At 39.0% G+C, this 15,848-nt stretch overlaps 1 protein-coding gene across 3 annotated transcripts in view; it reads right to left on the bottom strand.

The window, feature by feature from the left end:
* Window positions 1–9,900, bottom strand: part of gria3b (glutamate receptor, ionotropic, AMPA 3b) — a 126,811-nt gene extending 116,911 nt beyond the window's left edge. For all 3 annotated transcript variants that reach the window (XM_061233553.1, XM_061233551.1, XM_061233552.1), the window contains exons 1-2: window positions 9,505–9,900; window positions 8,621–8,779 (exon numbers count right to left, since the gene is read on the bottom strand). In XM_061233553.1, coding sequence (XP_061089537.1) covers window positions 8,621–8,779; window positions 9,505–9,583 — 238 coding nt within the window. In that variant the 5' untranslated portion in view covers window positions 9,584–9,900. The remainder of the gene's footprint in view (window positions 1–8,620; window positions 8,780–9,504) is intronic.
* Between the last annotated feature and the right edge of the window lie 5,948 nt (window positions 9,901–15,848).

The raw sequence follows: 15,848 nt of genomic DNA, 5'->3' as shown, positions 1-15,848 counted from the left end.
AAACTCAGGTCGGTGTACTCATTTACAACGTGTACTGTATTTGTAAGCAATATTTCTGCCCAAATGTTTCTTGCAAACAAGATTTAATCAATCTGAAATTTGACCTGCAGTACATTCATATGCCAGTATTTATTTTTGACAAACATTGATAACAAGTGCATTTTTATGGTAAGTGAACATGGCAGTGTTTTTGAGTGAAAGTACAATTTAAGTGCAGATGTTGAATTAATACAGGCCACAGAATGACAACAGCAAGCTAAGCACATTTTAGATATAAAATAATACTACTAGATACTAGAGCTTTGTACTTTCATTTTGAAAAGTAGCACTTATGTTCAATTTAAATAGCATATGCATTTTACACACTAGCCGAACATCTATGACTAATGATGTAATATACAGCAGCACAACAAAGTCTGTTTTGAACGATCAATAAATCTAAATTTGATTTGATGTTAAATCACTGTATACAATGAGCTCCATAATGTACGGGCGGAAAGTGCATATTCTCAGCTTAAATAAAAGGGTATTTTGATACACTTTGGTTTCACCATGTAGTAATGACAGCACTTTTTTTATAAACACCCCCTTCCCATTTCAGGGCACCATAATGTTTGGAACATATCCATGTTTTACAGGTGCTTTGGATCTTGGCCCGGTTACTTGTGGCCATTGCTCTTGCCATCACTCTGATACAAGTCAATCTTGGTCACATCTATCTACAATACCTTTTTTCCAGAACAGTCTTTTAGGTACTTTTAGGTACTTCTTAGCAAAACCTGGCAATCCTGTTTCTGTGGGTAACTTGTAGCTTGGATCTCTACACTTCTGTTTTCTTCTGCAGACAGTAGTCATCCACGCCTCACCCCTGAAGAGTGTTTCTCATCTGCTGGGTTTTTCTTCATTATGTTGAGAATTCTTTGGTCATCAACTGTAGAGGTCTTCCTTGGCCTACCAGGCCCATTGTGATTATTGAGCCCACCCGTGCTCCATTTATTCTTAATGATGTTTCAAACTGTCGTGTAAAGGTTTGGTCTATGTCTGTGGCTGATTTTTCTTATTTCTCATCCTCATAGTGGCTCTCTTGACTTGCATTAGCACACCTTTAGTTTGGTCCTCATGTTGACAGACTCATGTTAACATCAGGAACAATCTCCAAAGGCAATTAAATCAGAATCAAGACTAGATACCGAAAGCTCTCTTATACCTACACTAAGGAAGCAATTGAACATACCTGATTATGGCAGCTTGAAATGGGGATACTTTGTATAAAAAGTCCCGAAATTTACATGGAGAAACCAAAGTATATATAAAATAACTATAATAAATAGCATTGTGGTGTACAGAGCAAAACCCCCCCCAAAAAATATGTCTTTGTCCCAAAAATTATGGAGCTCACTGTATATACATGCTGATTTTGTTTTGTACATTAGTATTCCAGCAGTAAACTACAAGACACATCTAAGGCTTGTATTTGACGTGTGTCTCACTGAATTGAAGAATAATGGAACTCTCATATTTGAAAACTGACCAGGTTACACTGAGATTACTTTGGAACAAGTTCCCAGACCGGCATATAAGCCCTCTAACTTCAAGAGGGACATTGACAGGAACAAACTGTGCTTTATTTTATTCAGTGTTTGTTTTATTCAATAGCTCTTTTTTATTCCTGAGGTCTTCATGGTACTTTTACAGTTTTATGATCGTATTTAGTTCCCATGAATAAATCACATGTACTGTGGTTTCATGCTCTCGGCCATTTCCATGTAGTTGCATCAGCTTATTTATTTCCTAGTTATTGCTCTGCAGCATGTTGGTAAATCTGGACAACAGTACAAGACAACAAAAAGCTTTAGGAACAAAGGGTTTTAGCTTTTTTTTCTAAATACTAGTTTATAGTCTGCAAGTTTAGCTTGATGAATCATTCCAGACAGCAATAAAGGCTTCAGATTTAACATTGTGATGACACGGTCCAAGCATATGCCACCATTTTACACTGAACGCCTTTTAAATGTTATTTTCTATGGCTTCAGCGTGGATGAAAATATCCCCAAATATTTTTGACTATAATTACCTCCAAATACCCCAGAGAAATGTGTGCACCTAATTTTGGAAATTTCCATTTAGATATTTTCAACACATTGTAATAGCTGCATAGACTTTGCCAGATCATTAATTCTTACTCATTCTCGAATGGAACACCCAACAAAAGAAAGATGGTAAGCAAAAATGAAATGGTCAATTGTAAACCCCAATTTTAGGACGAAAAAATAATTTGCCTTATCAGACAATACACATTCCTCCTGAATATGTTATTTTGCTCTGTCAATCTGGATTTGGTTATGAAAGGACTCTGATAATAAGAAAAAAAAAAAAATTGGTTGGAGAACCCAGCATCACATTTTGTTCTTTAAAAATATATTTTGCTGTATCTTTCTACATCAAACCTGTCTATTACTCAATAAAAAACTCAAATACAAATATTTATTCTGATGTAAAAAAAGCTGTAGCTGTAGAAGCTACTTTCTGAATGGAATGAGGTAAGGGCTCGGGCATTTTGAGGCTTCTTGTTTGTGCTTAACACAGAAGAGGTTTTACGTCACATGCCAGGAGAGTGCTAGTGAGTGATGGCACATTAAACATTCTCCCTGTGGGGGTGACTGCAGCCTACATAGACTCTATATAAAGTCAGAGGGATTTCTGCTCCCAAAAGCATCCCTCCTCCCCGTAGGGTTGATCATTCCAGTGCTATCAGCTTATAGTATCCTGGTCATGTAATGCACAGACATGTCATGGATGCTATCCTATGGAGACCCATTCATCCTATCTGTGTGTATGTGTGTGAGCACACATATACACACATGTGAACATACACAAAATAACATATGGAACCTATGATGCCATTAAATTGCATTATTTATCTGCTTGACAGATATCCTTATCCATGGTGACTTACATGGATTACATTTGTACACGCTATCAATTTAAGCACTAGGATACTAAACGTTTTTCTCAAGTGTACACTGGCAGTGTATCACCTGAAAACTGAACTGACGTCCTTTTGGTTACAAGCTCTTAACCTTCGCCATACTGCTACCAAAATACATTCTGTTATTATGAATATGGGTATACTGGCTTGGATAAATTTAGTATTGTCATTCAACACATAAATGCTTCGTTGTATGCAGTCATTACACGCCCTAAATAAATGGCGTCCAAGCTCAGTGAGTTTTCATACACAATGTTGTAAAAAGATGAGGATTGTTGCAAGCTCCGTGAGCCCACTGATTGTATTCAGCTAAACAGAACAAGAGGAAAATCAGCTTGATTGTGCTATGTGACCTTTGCCATTTCTGACATTTTAAATGCGGGGCCCAACTGCCTGAAGGCATGCAACCCTGTTCTGCTTTGTGTTCTGTATTGCTGCTAGTGCCTGCAAAAAAACATAATTCTGCTTTGAATTAAAAACTCATCTATTTTTCTCATCTATATCACCTGAATAGAAAATGACTTATTCCAGGCCATACCGAAGAGCTCCTGGCATCACAGATATGTGCTAATCCAGCTACAGACATTGCCTGCACAGTTTGAGTCTCATTGGCATCCATATCCGAACGAAAGAAAATCAGGCGTTGCCTAATGTTGTTAAGACACTCGCCTTCTGTCTGAACACTCCGCAATAGAGAAAGTATAGTTTCTACACAGCACTATGCCTCGTAAAATCAAAATGCCTGAACGCCACAAAAACCACTAATCATTAAGAAATCACTGTTTTCAAACCCAGCATTTCTCGACAATGTTTACCAGGGCTGCATCTATACTGCCTACGCTACCTTCTTAGGCAGTATTCTAAGGCAGGGAGGCATCAAGTGCCGTCCAAATTCAAAGTGTGTTAGAAGTGTTGCCTTCTCATGTGCCTTCATTTGACCAATTTTGAAGGCAGTATCGATGCATCCTTCACCAGGCACGATATCCCATAATCCTTTGAGATTAACTTAATGCTTTTTACTTCTGTTAAATTAATGGCGGCTCAAAACAGCGGCCGAGTTCGCAAACAATGGTAAAAGAGCTTGTCCGAGTAAACAGCGAGCTTGATATATTTTTTTAGTTATACTTATTATTACATTACATTACATGGCATTTAGCAGACACTCTTATCCAGAGCGATGTACAATGAAGTGCAAATCAAACACAAGTATGAGTGCTAAGAGGACCTGAGAGGACAGTACAGTTCTGAGTCCTAGTGTAAACATACAGATAATCAGAACCCTTGAAGTGTACAATCAACTTCCAAACTAGCATACCACAGTTGGCAGCTAGAATACCCTGAATTATACCTTATTAACACACTGAAATAAAGTATTTAATGTTTTTAAGCGTCCATGAGCCTCCGTGAGCCAGCCAGCTAAATTGCTTGTAAGTCAGCATCACGTAATCACGTTACTTTCACTCGGACGTCTTTCACGTGCTTCGAAGGCACCTCCAAAGTCACCTTTGAAGGACAGATGACTAATCAGGCGAGGCAATGAGGCATCAAGTCTACTGACTTTGATTTTGGACGCAGCCCATTTTGCAAGAAGTGGCTTTGCATTCATTTATAGTCAACAGTCACTGGTGTGAAGGAAATGAACACGAGGCTGGATTGTGGGCCGTGGTTCTTTTAGTTCCAGGTAATTGGTTTGCAGATGTTCACAGTCCATATTTTTTTGGTGCAATTTTATTTTCATCCCATTTATTACAAATCTATCGCAACCTTTCGCTAGTAGGAAAGTACTTCAAAAATTCTGACCTAATGTATGGTGGCAATTGTACTTTCCACATTGTACCAGGTTTTGGTCGTGCTAATTTATAACAAAGAAAAGAAGCACTTTTGAAAGGCATTACTTGAGTCCTATTCCATCAATAAAAACCCACTTTGCAGTGACATTGCTCCAGTTTGGTGCCTAACAGAAAGATTCAGTTCAGTGCTAGTCTGTTACTAGAGAATTGTCACAGCAGCAGATGGAAGCACAGAGAGAATATTTAGTCGATATGCGCAAAGTCACATCAAAGCCCGGCTGGCTGCTGACAGCTTCCATGCAAACATTTGTTCTGTGGTATGGGGACCGAATCTTTTTTGAAAACGCTCAGTTTCCCGCGATCATCAAAGCGCAGTCAACATGCTGCACAGGTTTCGACGCAGGCCTGCCGCTCGTGGAGGAGTCGCAGAGGCACGCCGATGAGAGAGTAGAAATGGGGCAACAGCTCCCGGGGGACCACTTGGATCCTGCAAACAGTCTGCCCCTGGATTAATTAGATTCCGAAAATCAAGCCTAGTTTCCCATGCTTCCTTGCTTCTCCAACATGCGTGAAATTGCACTGCGTTATCTATTATTTATTTACTCATTTATTTATTGTTTGCACTTTTATCGACACCAGAGTCTCATTAGGAGGCAGCCAGCAGCGGGGTGAAGTTTCTTCGTGAACACCCTTTCAATGTACCCCCCCCCCCCTCGCTTTTCCAGCAGAACCCGTATTGAAAGTGAAGGGGTAGGTTTTTTTTCAATGACAGTGCAGCGTGGCAATGTGAGATCTGTGTGCTAATGAGCTGACACTGCAGAGGTAGGGTAGATGCACTGTACTACGGCAGCGGAACAAAGCGGAGCAGAACAGGGGCGACTGCACATCACAGCCTGAACCAGTCCCCAAAACCAACCCAGCACAGTCAGCTGGGCCAGAGTGCCACCAGCCTGGACATCACCACCTCTACCGTCTCCATTTCCAGGCAGAACCAAGACCGTCAAGCGGGGAGAGGGCGTTCAATTTTACCCCTGTCAGGAGTTTTCTCTGGCTCTGTGATGTCATTACCAGTAGCAGCATCAGAAGATTTATGCTCACGGAAATCAATGCTAGTTATTGTGTAAGGCTAATAAAATGTTTTGCATAAATTACTTAAGGACAAAGCACCATAGTGGCCAGATCCAACTGTTCACATAGCCCAGTTAACAAAATGCATTGATCCTAAATCAAAATAAATCAAAAAGCAATGTTACGTCTGAAGTTAACCATCATAGCATGATCTTAGCTTGACAGATTGATCAGTGATGTCATTCTAATACAATGCATTACATAATTTTCTCTGGCAGATGCTATTTTCTACAGCAACATACACTCACCAAGCAGTTTATTAGGCATGTATTAGGTATATATATATATATGTATGTATATATATATATACATATATACATATTTATTATATTTATTGGTCTTCTGCTGCTGTAGCCTATCCACTTAAAGGATTGACTCGTTGTGTATTCAGAGATGCTCTTCTGCATACCACTGTTGTAATGCCTGGTTTTCTGTGTTACTGTTACCCTCCTATCAGCTTTGAACAGTCTGGCCCTTCTCCTCTGAACACTCTCACTAACAACGTATTTTTACCCGCAGAACTGCTGCTCAGTGGATGTTTATAATTTTTTGGACCATGCTCTGCGATCACTAGAGACTGTTGTGTGTGGAAAATCCCAGGAGATCAGCAGTTTCTGAGATACTGAAACCACCCTGTCTGGCACCAACAAACATTCCACGGTCAAAGTCACTTAGATAACATTTCTTTTCAATTCTGACATCTGGCTTGAAAAACAGCTGAACCTCTTGACCATGTCTGCATGCTTTGATGCATTTAGTTGCTGCCACATGATTGACTGATAAAATATTTGCTGGTGTACAGGTCTACCTAATGAAGTTCTCACTGAGTGTACATACCACATTGTAGCTTTCACTTTACTTCCAATGTTATCTACTTGTGCATGTGTGTACTTTAAGCAGTTGTGGTTGAGTACCTCTCTCAAAGCATCAACCTCCTTGAATTCAGACACATAACCATCTGACCACTATGCCACCCGGCAGCTGACAGAGCAATGAAACAAAGCAAATGCTGCCATTCATGGAGTTACAGTTAAAACATACCCTTTGATATAATATCACACTCTTCAACTTTACTTGCTGTATGATACAAATCATGTTTCATTTCGGATCTTAATCCCAGAATCCAGTCCCAGAATGCTGCATGCAGCTGAGACTGCGTAGCAGGCATTTACGGTGATCTGTTTCCACAACTGATCATTCCCTGCGAATGCATGGGACTGACAGCACAGCTAACGTCGCTATTCCAAGTTCTGACAAAGATTCCAAAAGGAAAAGCATAATTTCCTTCAAGAGACTAAAGACTGAAAATGTTCAACCTTAAATATAGCGTCTGTCGCCGTTGTTGGGCGCACTGGGTAAAAATGTTTGTTGCTGAATCCACAAACAGCTTTGTTGTATAAGCAGTGAGACTATCATTTCACACTGACAAGTAGGCAATATCTCTGACTCCACTCTGCCATGTTCTTAAGGCTGTTGCCAAGGGAACTTGTTTTGAATTTAAAATAAATTATGATCGGAGAAAACATCAGAAGTGTATATATTTTCATATTTGTTTTTGCATTAAGCTGCTCATTTCTCAATTTCCTGCGGTATGAATGCATAGGACATAAATAAAGCATAGATCAATGTGAAACCAGGCTGTTCTCCTAAAATGGAGCTGTTCTCCTAAAATTAGACATTGGGATTTTATTGCTCATAGATACTGTGAGTGGGAGTGTGAGTGCACTCATACTTCATTGCAGATGTGTACATTTCTCAGGATTGTTGTGCGATATAATCGCAGAGACTGGTTGACGACAGTACAGATGAACATGGATGACGCACAGATAGCCTGGATTATTCCAACATAACCTCACTGAACAGCTCTGCAGTGTACTGCTCACATCCAAAAAATAGGCAAAAATCAATCAAATGTAAAACCTCTGAGGGTAAAGAAAATAGATGGAGAAAGATCACATCAGCTTCTGAGTGTTTTTTTTGTTTTTTTTGATGCAATTAGAGTTAAAATCACCAAATAATTAGCACATAAACATTCATTTACCACATTGCAGTGACATACACAGGACTTGCGTCCAGTTTATTGTATAACTTCATAAGACTTGAAACCCAAGAAATATACCATCTTGACATGCCAAAACAATTTTGCACTGAAAAAGGGTCGTTACATGACTTGCTCTTGTCATACGCACACGCACACACTCTTAATAAGGTTTATTGCTAGACATTATTATTAATTAAGTGTACCTTCATAATTATTTAAATGCATGTACATAAAACTGACTGATAATGAATTAATTTGACTTATTTTCATTTAGAAAATTCTGACCTTTTAGCATCGGGCACCAGTTTCGGAATGAATGTCCAGTTTCGTGCCTGAATGTCTTACATTGACTACGTGCTTTTGGCTAATGGCACATAGCTGAACTTGCTCAACTCTAGAATGGGAATTAAACGGATTTAATTACTTCTAATGATGGTCACGTTATATCTCTTCATTGAAGGAGAGAACCGTGTGTTAGGCGTTTTATATAATGCCATCGGAGACTATAACGTCTTGAGTTATGGTGCCATTTGTAATAAGGTGCTTATACGCCGTACTTATGCGTTCTTTCACAATACGCAGAGGACGGCGAGTGCCAGAGCATATTACTGTGAAGGAAGAAAGCCTGGTTAACCCATTATATTTTATGTCCATGAAAAGGAGGGTACTCACATGCATGGGTGACAGAAAAGCTGTTGGAAGATTCGAGGTTATCTACATTATAATTCAGATGGAAAGGTTTCTCGGTCACATTTTGATTGGTGTTATACAGCTGAACAGCGAATCTGAAGGCGCTGTGTTCCTGTACCGTAGATCGCATGAAGAGTCCCCCTGAAAGAAAAAAGCGATTCATTTTAAAATCGAACGACAAATCGACCCGTTGACCAATTTCCCATTTGATCGCTTAAAGTACAGTTATTCCTCTGAAATTGTGCGCGGTTGTGAGCATAAGGAAACCGAAGCAATGACCAGCATCCCGTACGAATTTTAACAGAAAGATCCACACTTCACTGCGCACTGCACAGTTTATAATTGAGTGTAGAAATATCAAAAGAATACAGGGATACTTTACACCAACACTGGGCTAAACATTTCGTCTCATGTTCAATAAAATAGATGTATGATTCGCCTTTAAATGCATAGCGCTCAAATCGCTCATAAAATTTTGCGCATGTACTGTGGTCTTGTCGCAGACAAATTTCAACAGGACACGATTTTAAAAGGACCTGTTTTACATCGGTGATTAGTAATACACATCATTACGTGCCCGTTATGGTATAGCTACAACTTCCGACGTCTATAGTATTTCTAGAAAAAAGCCCACACTAATTTCAGGGAATACGGTAATGAAGAAAAAGACTGCGTCTGAGAGATGCAGTCTTTTCTGCACTCAAAAGCAAGTTCGTCGTATGATAACTTAACTAGAGTTAAAATTAGTGTTAGGATATTGTCCGTAAGATCTAGCGTTGGCTACCCAAAATAAGCATAATCAAACAATCTACACGCATTATTAGAGGGCAGAATTACGGAGGATTTGTGAAAGGAAAAATACTTACCTATGTTTATCTGGTTAGGGAAGCCTGCGAGGGTTTTACCAAAAAGCCACAATAAGAAAAGAACCACGTTATGTGCCATTTTCTCCAACCTTTAAATTCAACTCCTAAAACGAAACTGATAAGGCGAAACCATGAACACAGCCGTGGATGCTAAGGAAATCCTCCAGATTTATGGTTTCTCACAGCGCACCAATTAGGTTCATTGAAGTGCGAGCGGGGTTGCAGAGCAAATTTTCTGCCGCTGGAAAAAAGCAGGGATTTGTCCCAAAGATGGTGGTAGAGAGAGTAGAAGATCTGATTGAGAATACGGCTCTTCCAATTGGGCCAGCAGGGGGATATTGATCAAACTTGATCTGACGTTAAATTAAAGAAGCATCTCTTCGCATCCTGGCTCCTGTAGACTGGGACCGCAAAGCGCAAGTGCTTCGTTTGTCAACACTGAGGCGCAATCGATAAGCACACTACTCTCACGTGGACCGTGATTTTAAATAACCATTGGCCGTTTTTGAAGCCGTAGCTGCTGAGAAGGATGTTGTTTGAAATATTAAAATATATGATGCGCTTATTTTCGAAATGTGTTGTAGTGGCCAATATACCTCAATGCGAAATGTACACTCTTAAAAATGTAACCGTATTTAAGGAAAACGAATCAGACAAACGTATGACAGTGAAATTTGCGAAGTTAATTCCTATATTGATGTGTATGATAATGCTATCGCAAATAAATAAATATATGACTTGTGAACCAGTTCCCATAGTCACTGGATGGCTTCATCCAGAGCTAGAAGACTACTTATACAATTATGAAAGGATTTTCACTCTTAAAACACAGCTACTATCTAACCATTAATTCCTTCAGTTTTTCTATCGAATAAAGTAATTAGCACATTAACCTGCCGAGTAACCTGCTGAATTGGAACTTTCACTTTATGTAAAAAAATATTATGTGCAATCGGCCTATTACTGATGAAAATCCCAAGCCATTGTTTTTATCCGAGGGCGCTGTCCAATGTACTGAAATTAGTTTATTTACAGCGCTATCGTCTTATTAACTGGTATGGCATTATAGTGATTCCGCACACATCACATACAATTATCTGTACACACTGCTCCGAAGGTGTTGGTTGTTTCTTCGCTGCTTTATCGTTTTTGTAGAGGGTTTTTGGAGACGACTCTTAAGCTACATTCAATGGTATAGGGATTTCAGGCAAATAGCAGAACAGTCGAATGATTGCAGAATCATTTATCTCGTGTGAAGCTCTGCCAAAGCTCTGCCAAAATGAAGTTTTGGAAATACGCCAGCTATTGATACTTAAAATCGTGGAATTTCAACCTCAATATTCGACCCTGGTACTGAAAAACAATGACAGCAGGGGCCCCACTGCGGATAGAGCATTGAATGGTCTTTATGCATTAAATGGGCTGAATTGTTAACAGTCATTAGCACAGTTGCATCCAATTTTGAGTGTGGTTTCATCAGACGCACTGATGTCTTGAGACCAGAATCAACCCAAGTCATTTAATTTCACAGACATTTATGCATTCATTTGAATAAAGCTAAAAATGCTCAATTGAGAAAACTTAAAAACTACAGCTGTAAAAAAATGAAATTACATTTTAGGTTTATCCAACATTGGGATCAGATTTCCTGTGTAGGCCTCCAGTGTAACATGGTCTTGCCTGTGACCTGTCAAACATGAATGAGGAAGCCAAGCAGGCCAATATCCCCAGTCCATCAGGAACTGACCCAGTTGTCCTGTTCCATCAGCCTCAGTAGGGGCCCCCCATCACAGGGGTCAGCTGTTACACCAACACACTCAAACCTCCTTTTATGTCATTCTGTCCCTCGGGAGAGAGGCTGGGGCAATGGCATTGATCCTCTGTGTGGGCTTGTCATCACTGTAACCAACCTGTACCCATAAGAACACAAAGAAAGGAATCAGAACCACCCTCTTGTCAAGCCTGGAAGGTCAAATGTGTCTGCTGGAAAGCAGCGATGCAATGTGTATTAATACACAAGTCATGTGTCTGCTCTCTTTATTCAATCCCTCTTCTATATTCTTTTGCTCTTGCAGGTGTATGCAGGTGCACGTGTGTGCACGTGCACACACACACACAGGGAGAAATGGAAGGCGATATCTGAACACAAATTTGGGTACAGAAAGAGGTCTGTATATGAATAAGGGTAGTTTTAGGCTGAAAGGAGACCTGCCAGACATTAATGGCGGATAAATGCTTTTCACCATAATAGCTATCGGCCTTAAGGCAAAGTGTCATTTTGTTCTGGCTTTGATGTTGTTTTTGTCCAAAGATACTGCAGCCATGGGCTCTGCAGGGTGTCATTGCCATAGTTACTCTTCTCCTTAGGGCTTCTCTGCAAAAAATAAATAGATAAATTGCCAAGCAGTTTTGAATACATTTTTGGCACATATTTGTAACTAGAAACTATCACGACCAAACTTACACTGTTCTTTCTCCAATGCTTTTTGAAGAAAAAAAGCATACACCAATCAGTTACAGGGTAGGACATTGTATCAGTACAAACCAGTCAATTAATGTAATCATATTTGATTCTATTTTAGCTGTTAGCAGGCAGTTAAAATGGAAATGCATATTTCTTTTAACTCAATAGTCTTTTATAAAATTCAGGTAAAATTTCCATTTGGGATACAGCTCACTGGATATATATATATATATATATATATATATATATATATATATATATATATATATATATATATATATTTTGCACCATTATTTGCAAACTCTAGAGACTAGTGTGTGTGAAAATCCCAGGAGATCAGCAGTTTCTGAGATACTGAAACCACCCTGTCTGCCACCAACAATCATTCCACGGTCAAAGTCACTTAGATCACATTTTTTCCCCATTCTGATGGTTGATTTGAACATTAACTGAAGCTCCTGACCCGTATCCACATGATTGCACTGCTGCCACATAATTGGCTTATTTGATCACCGCATTAATAAAGTAAAGATGTTCCTAATAAAGTGCTTGGTGAGTGTATATGTGTGTATAGGGAATGCTCTACAGATCATCAGCAAATACTTCAACCCACAAATACATATGTGTATTTATTGAAACAATTGGATGATATCAAAATACTGCAAAGAACAGAAAGGCAATTTGCCAGAAAAGTTGCATTTCCAAGAGATTTGAATCTAACTTGTCCAGGGCTGCAGGGTAAAGGCCAGTATATCATATCAATCTTGTTTTGGAGCTTGTGTTCATCTCTACTGCTCCAGGTAAATGTGTAGCAGACTACATGATGTATTAGTAGGCAAACCTCTGTATCAAGAAAACAAAGCAATTAGGCACAGTCCAAAAAAATTGTAAAAATAATTTTATTTAGTCAGTGGTAGCTATTTATCAGCATCCACACAGTCAAAGTCAAACAAAATATCAATTTTGCACTGTTATTGTGCATTGATACAAACAGTAGAGCAGGTTTGTTCAGAACTCACCCTGTGCGGTGTAAACCCCATTTAATCCTGATGGCATCACTAGACTCTGAGCTTAATTGTAAGTAGTGTGTTATGACTATTGATATTATCTTAGAGACAGTTGCTCTCCCACATGTGTTTGTCTTATTGTAAATGCCAATTATTTCCAGGACCATTTGTACTCGACTGGTTTAGTCCAGAAAATAACACGGGAGAAAACTGAATTGATACCATGGGATGGGTCACAATACTATTGTGACAAACAGATAATAATAAAACTTTGAAGGGCTATTTTTAGCCCTGCATACAGGAATTGAAAGAGAACATATCAGCTCCGTAATCTTAATTATTTAACTTATTTGAACTAGACAATTAAATAAGACTGTTGGGTTTAATTGCTTGTGGAGTTTGTGTCATTAGATTTGATTTGCAAATAACCAACTAAAATCGTTTCCTATTTACTGGATGTCGGGTTTAATTGTGCATTGATGGCTGTAATTTAGTGGGAATTATGAGTAATTTAATGGTTCAGCACAATATACAAATCTCAAGGTAATTTAATTTGCCTTACAGGGATTTTCTTGTGCTTCATACTATTTTAAATGAAAAAATAATGAACTGAATTTTTAAACTCACACTCATTGCATTTGAAATGCATGTTTAATACTTTGACAAGTTTATAATATCTGATGAAAATAAATTTTTTGGGAACATTTTGTCATCCCTGTCAGGAAACCTGTGTCTTTAGAATGCTAGGAATTATGATGCTGGGAATTATGAGATAAATCCATTTCTTATGGAATAATGTTCTCCACTGTTGCCTCTTATGCAACTGACTCCATGAACCACATGGAAACAAAACTTATTTTCACAAGGCCTTAACTCATCTAATCTAACCTGCGATTTCTAATCCAATCTAAACTGTGACTCTAATCCAATGTCATTCCTCAACTTTATCCCTCCCCTCTTACTGCATGGGTAGCGGCATGAATTTAGCATTGCTGGTTTGGACCAATGGTAAAAGAGTGATTTTCAATGGCAATTGAGTGATTTTTAAAGTCAGCTGTAAAACAAAATTTTCCAGAATACACGGCAGGGTTTCAGTGAAGCTCCTAGAGGCACTTGCAAGAAGCTATCAATCTGGAATGTCCAGATGTTATCAGCTGATAATAACCGTAGCACCCGACACGACATTCTCTTTCCCCTGAGCCAGCCCTCTCTGGTGAAGTCCTACAATGCCCTTGCTTTCCCTCAGGGAATGTGGTGTTCTGGGAAAATCACATTTCTTTCAGAGCGAGCTTTCACTTCAGAGACCTACACAGTTTGTCATTCAGTACAGGAGAAATACTGAGCTCTACACAAAAGATGAACTGCGTCATATAGTTTTTTTGGTAGCCAAATAAACCTGACCACATATTGCTACTCATAGATATGAGCTTTATATAAAAATGATTCTTCTACTGGGTGGAGGGAAAAATATTTGAATGGCAGACTTGCTGCCTGCAAAATGATGTCTCAGTGAATGGCAAACTATAGTACCATACATATAGTATGCAGCACAAATAATCTCACTTTGATTGGAACTGTTTGCTTGCAGGGTCCAGGTAACTGACATTTTAATACCACTACTTGCAGAGAGGTATTTCGTATTTACATATTGTTTTATGGTTCATTCATTAATTTGAGCCAAGAGGACATTGGTGTAGCCATCTGGATTGATACATCCAAGCTGGCTTGCTAACTTACATCTTTTCTTAAATAACTTGCTAGCCTCCAATACTTCACTTACAGGTACAGTACACTGCTAGCAAACTAGCTCTACAGCTAGTCTTTCTGATCCCACATGCCAATAGAACATCTTATAACTATTGCTTCCCTTCCTTCTCATGGTTTGTTTGCCTCTCCTTGTTTGCTATATATAGGCAACATGAATATGAAAAATAATGAAATATGAACATTTGTGCATCCAACAATTAAAACCTGTGTCATATTTTTCTGTGTCTCACTCATATTCTCAAGCCAAAAGACATCATCATAGTCACCTGGAAAGCTACAATACATCAGAGCAGTCTAGATACAAACAGATATTCTTATAAAAGCAAGAAAGTATTGTGATATTAAAATTAGATCCCTTGTTAGATTCCCTCTGGATGTTCACTCATGGACTGCTATAGTCTGAAGCTGAAGGCTGGCCATCTTGTGTGCCAGAAAATATACAATGCGTAGGTTCTGCTAACTTTATGGTTCCTTGTTTGGCTTTGTCAGTTTTAAGAGCCATTGTTTTTAAAGTTACTTTAGGCTTTATGCTTTACTTCCATTTTCTCCCCAATGGCATACAGCTGAGCTTGCCCAGGCATGGGTCAGTGGAAGGCCCTTCAAGAGCACCTTTAGGAGAAGAGTAACCTGAAATGCCTGATCAAGTAACAGAGGCTACTGGAGTGATGAGATGGAAATTCAAAGGAACCCTCCCCAATCTTGGGCAACACTACTGCCAATTGTGTACCACCCCGTGTCAGCACTGGAACAGTGATCCTGAACCACATACTACAGGGCCATAACAAGATGAGCTTCCCAGCACTCCAGCAAATGCTAGTTTTGAAAACATGAAAAACTGTAATGTTAAATGCTAAGAGAACATAATATAAACTTAAATTTGCTCAAAAATGCTCAGCCAACTTCAAGAGATTGCAATTGCTTGTATGTACAAAATAATACCTGTTTCGCACAATATATTTTTTACGTACATACTAGAAATTTGTCTGGCGGACCGGCAACTATTTATTTGACCATGCCTCCATAGCTGTTGTAGGTACGTGCTGGAAATGTGAGGAGGATATCCATTCCCTGAAACAAAATCATGAAAACATCCCAAATTTGCTCCA

This window comes from Conger conger, chromosome 3, assembly GCF_963514075.1.
Source record: "Conger conger chromosome 3, fConCon1.1, whole genome shotgun sequence".
NCBI lineage: Eukaryota > Metazoa > Chordata > Actinopteri > Anguilliformes > Congridae > Conger > Conger conger.
The sequence above is the reverse complement of the archived record's forward strand: the minus strand, read 5'-3'. Positions and strand labels throughout refer to the sequence as shown.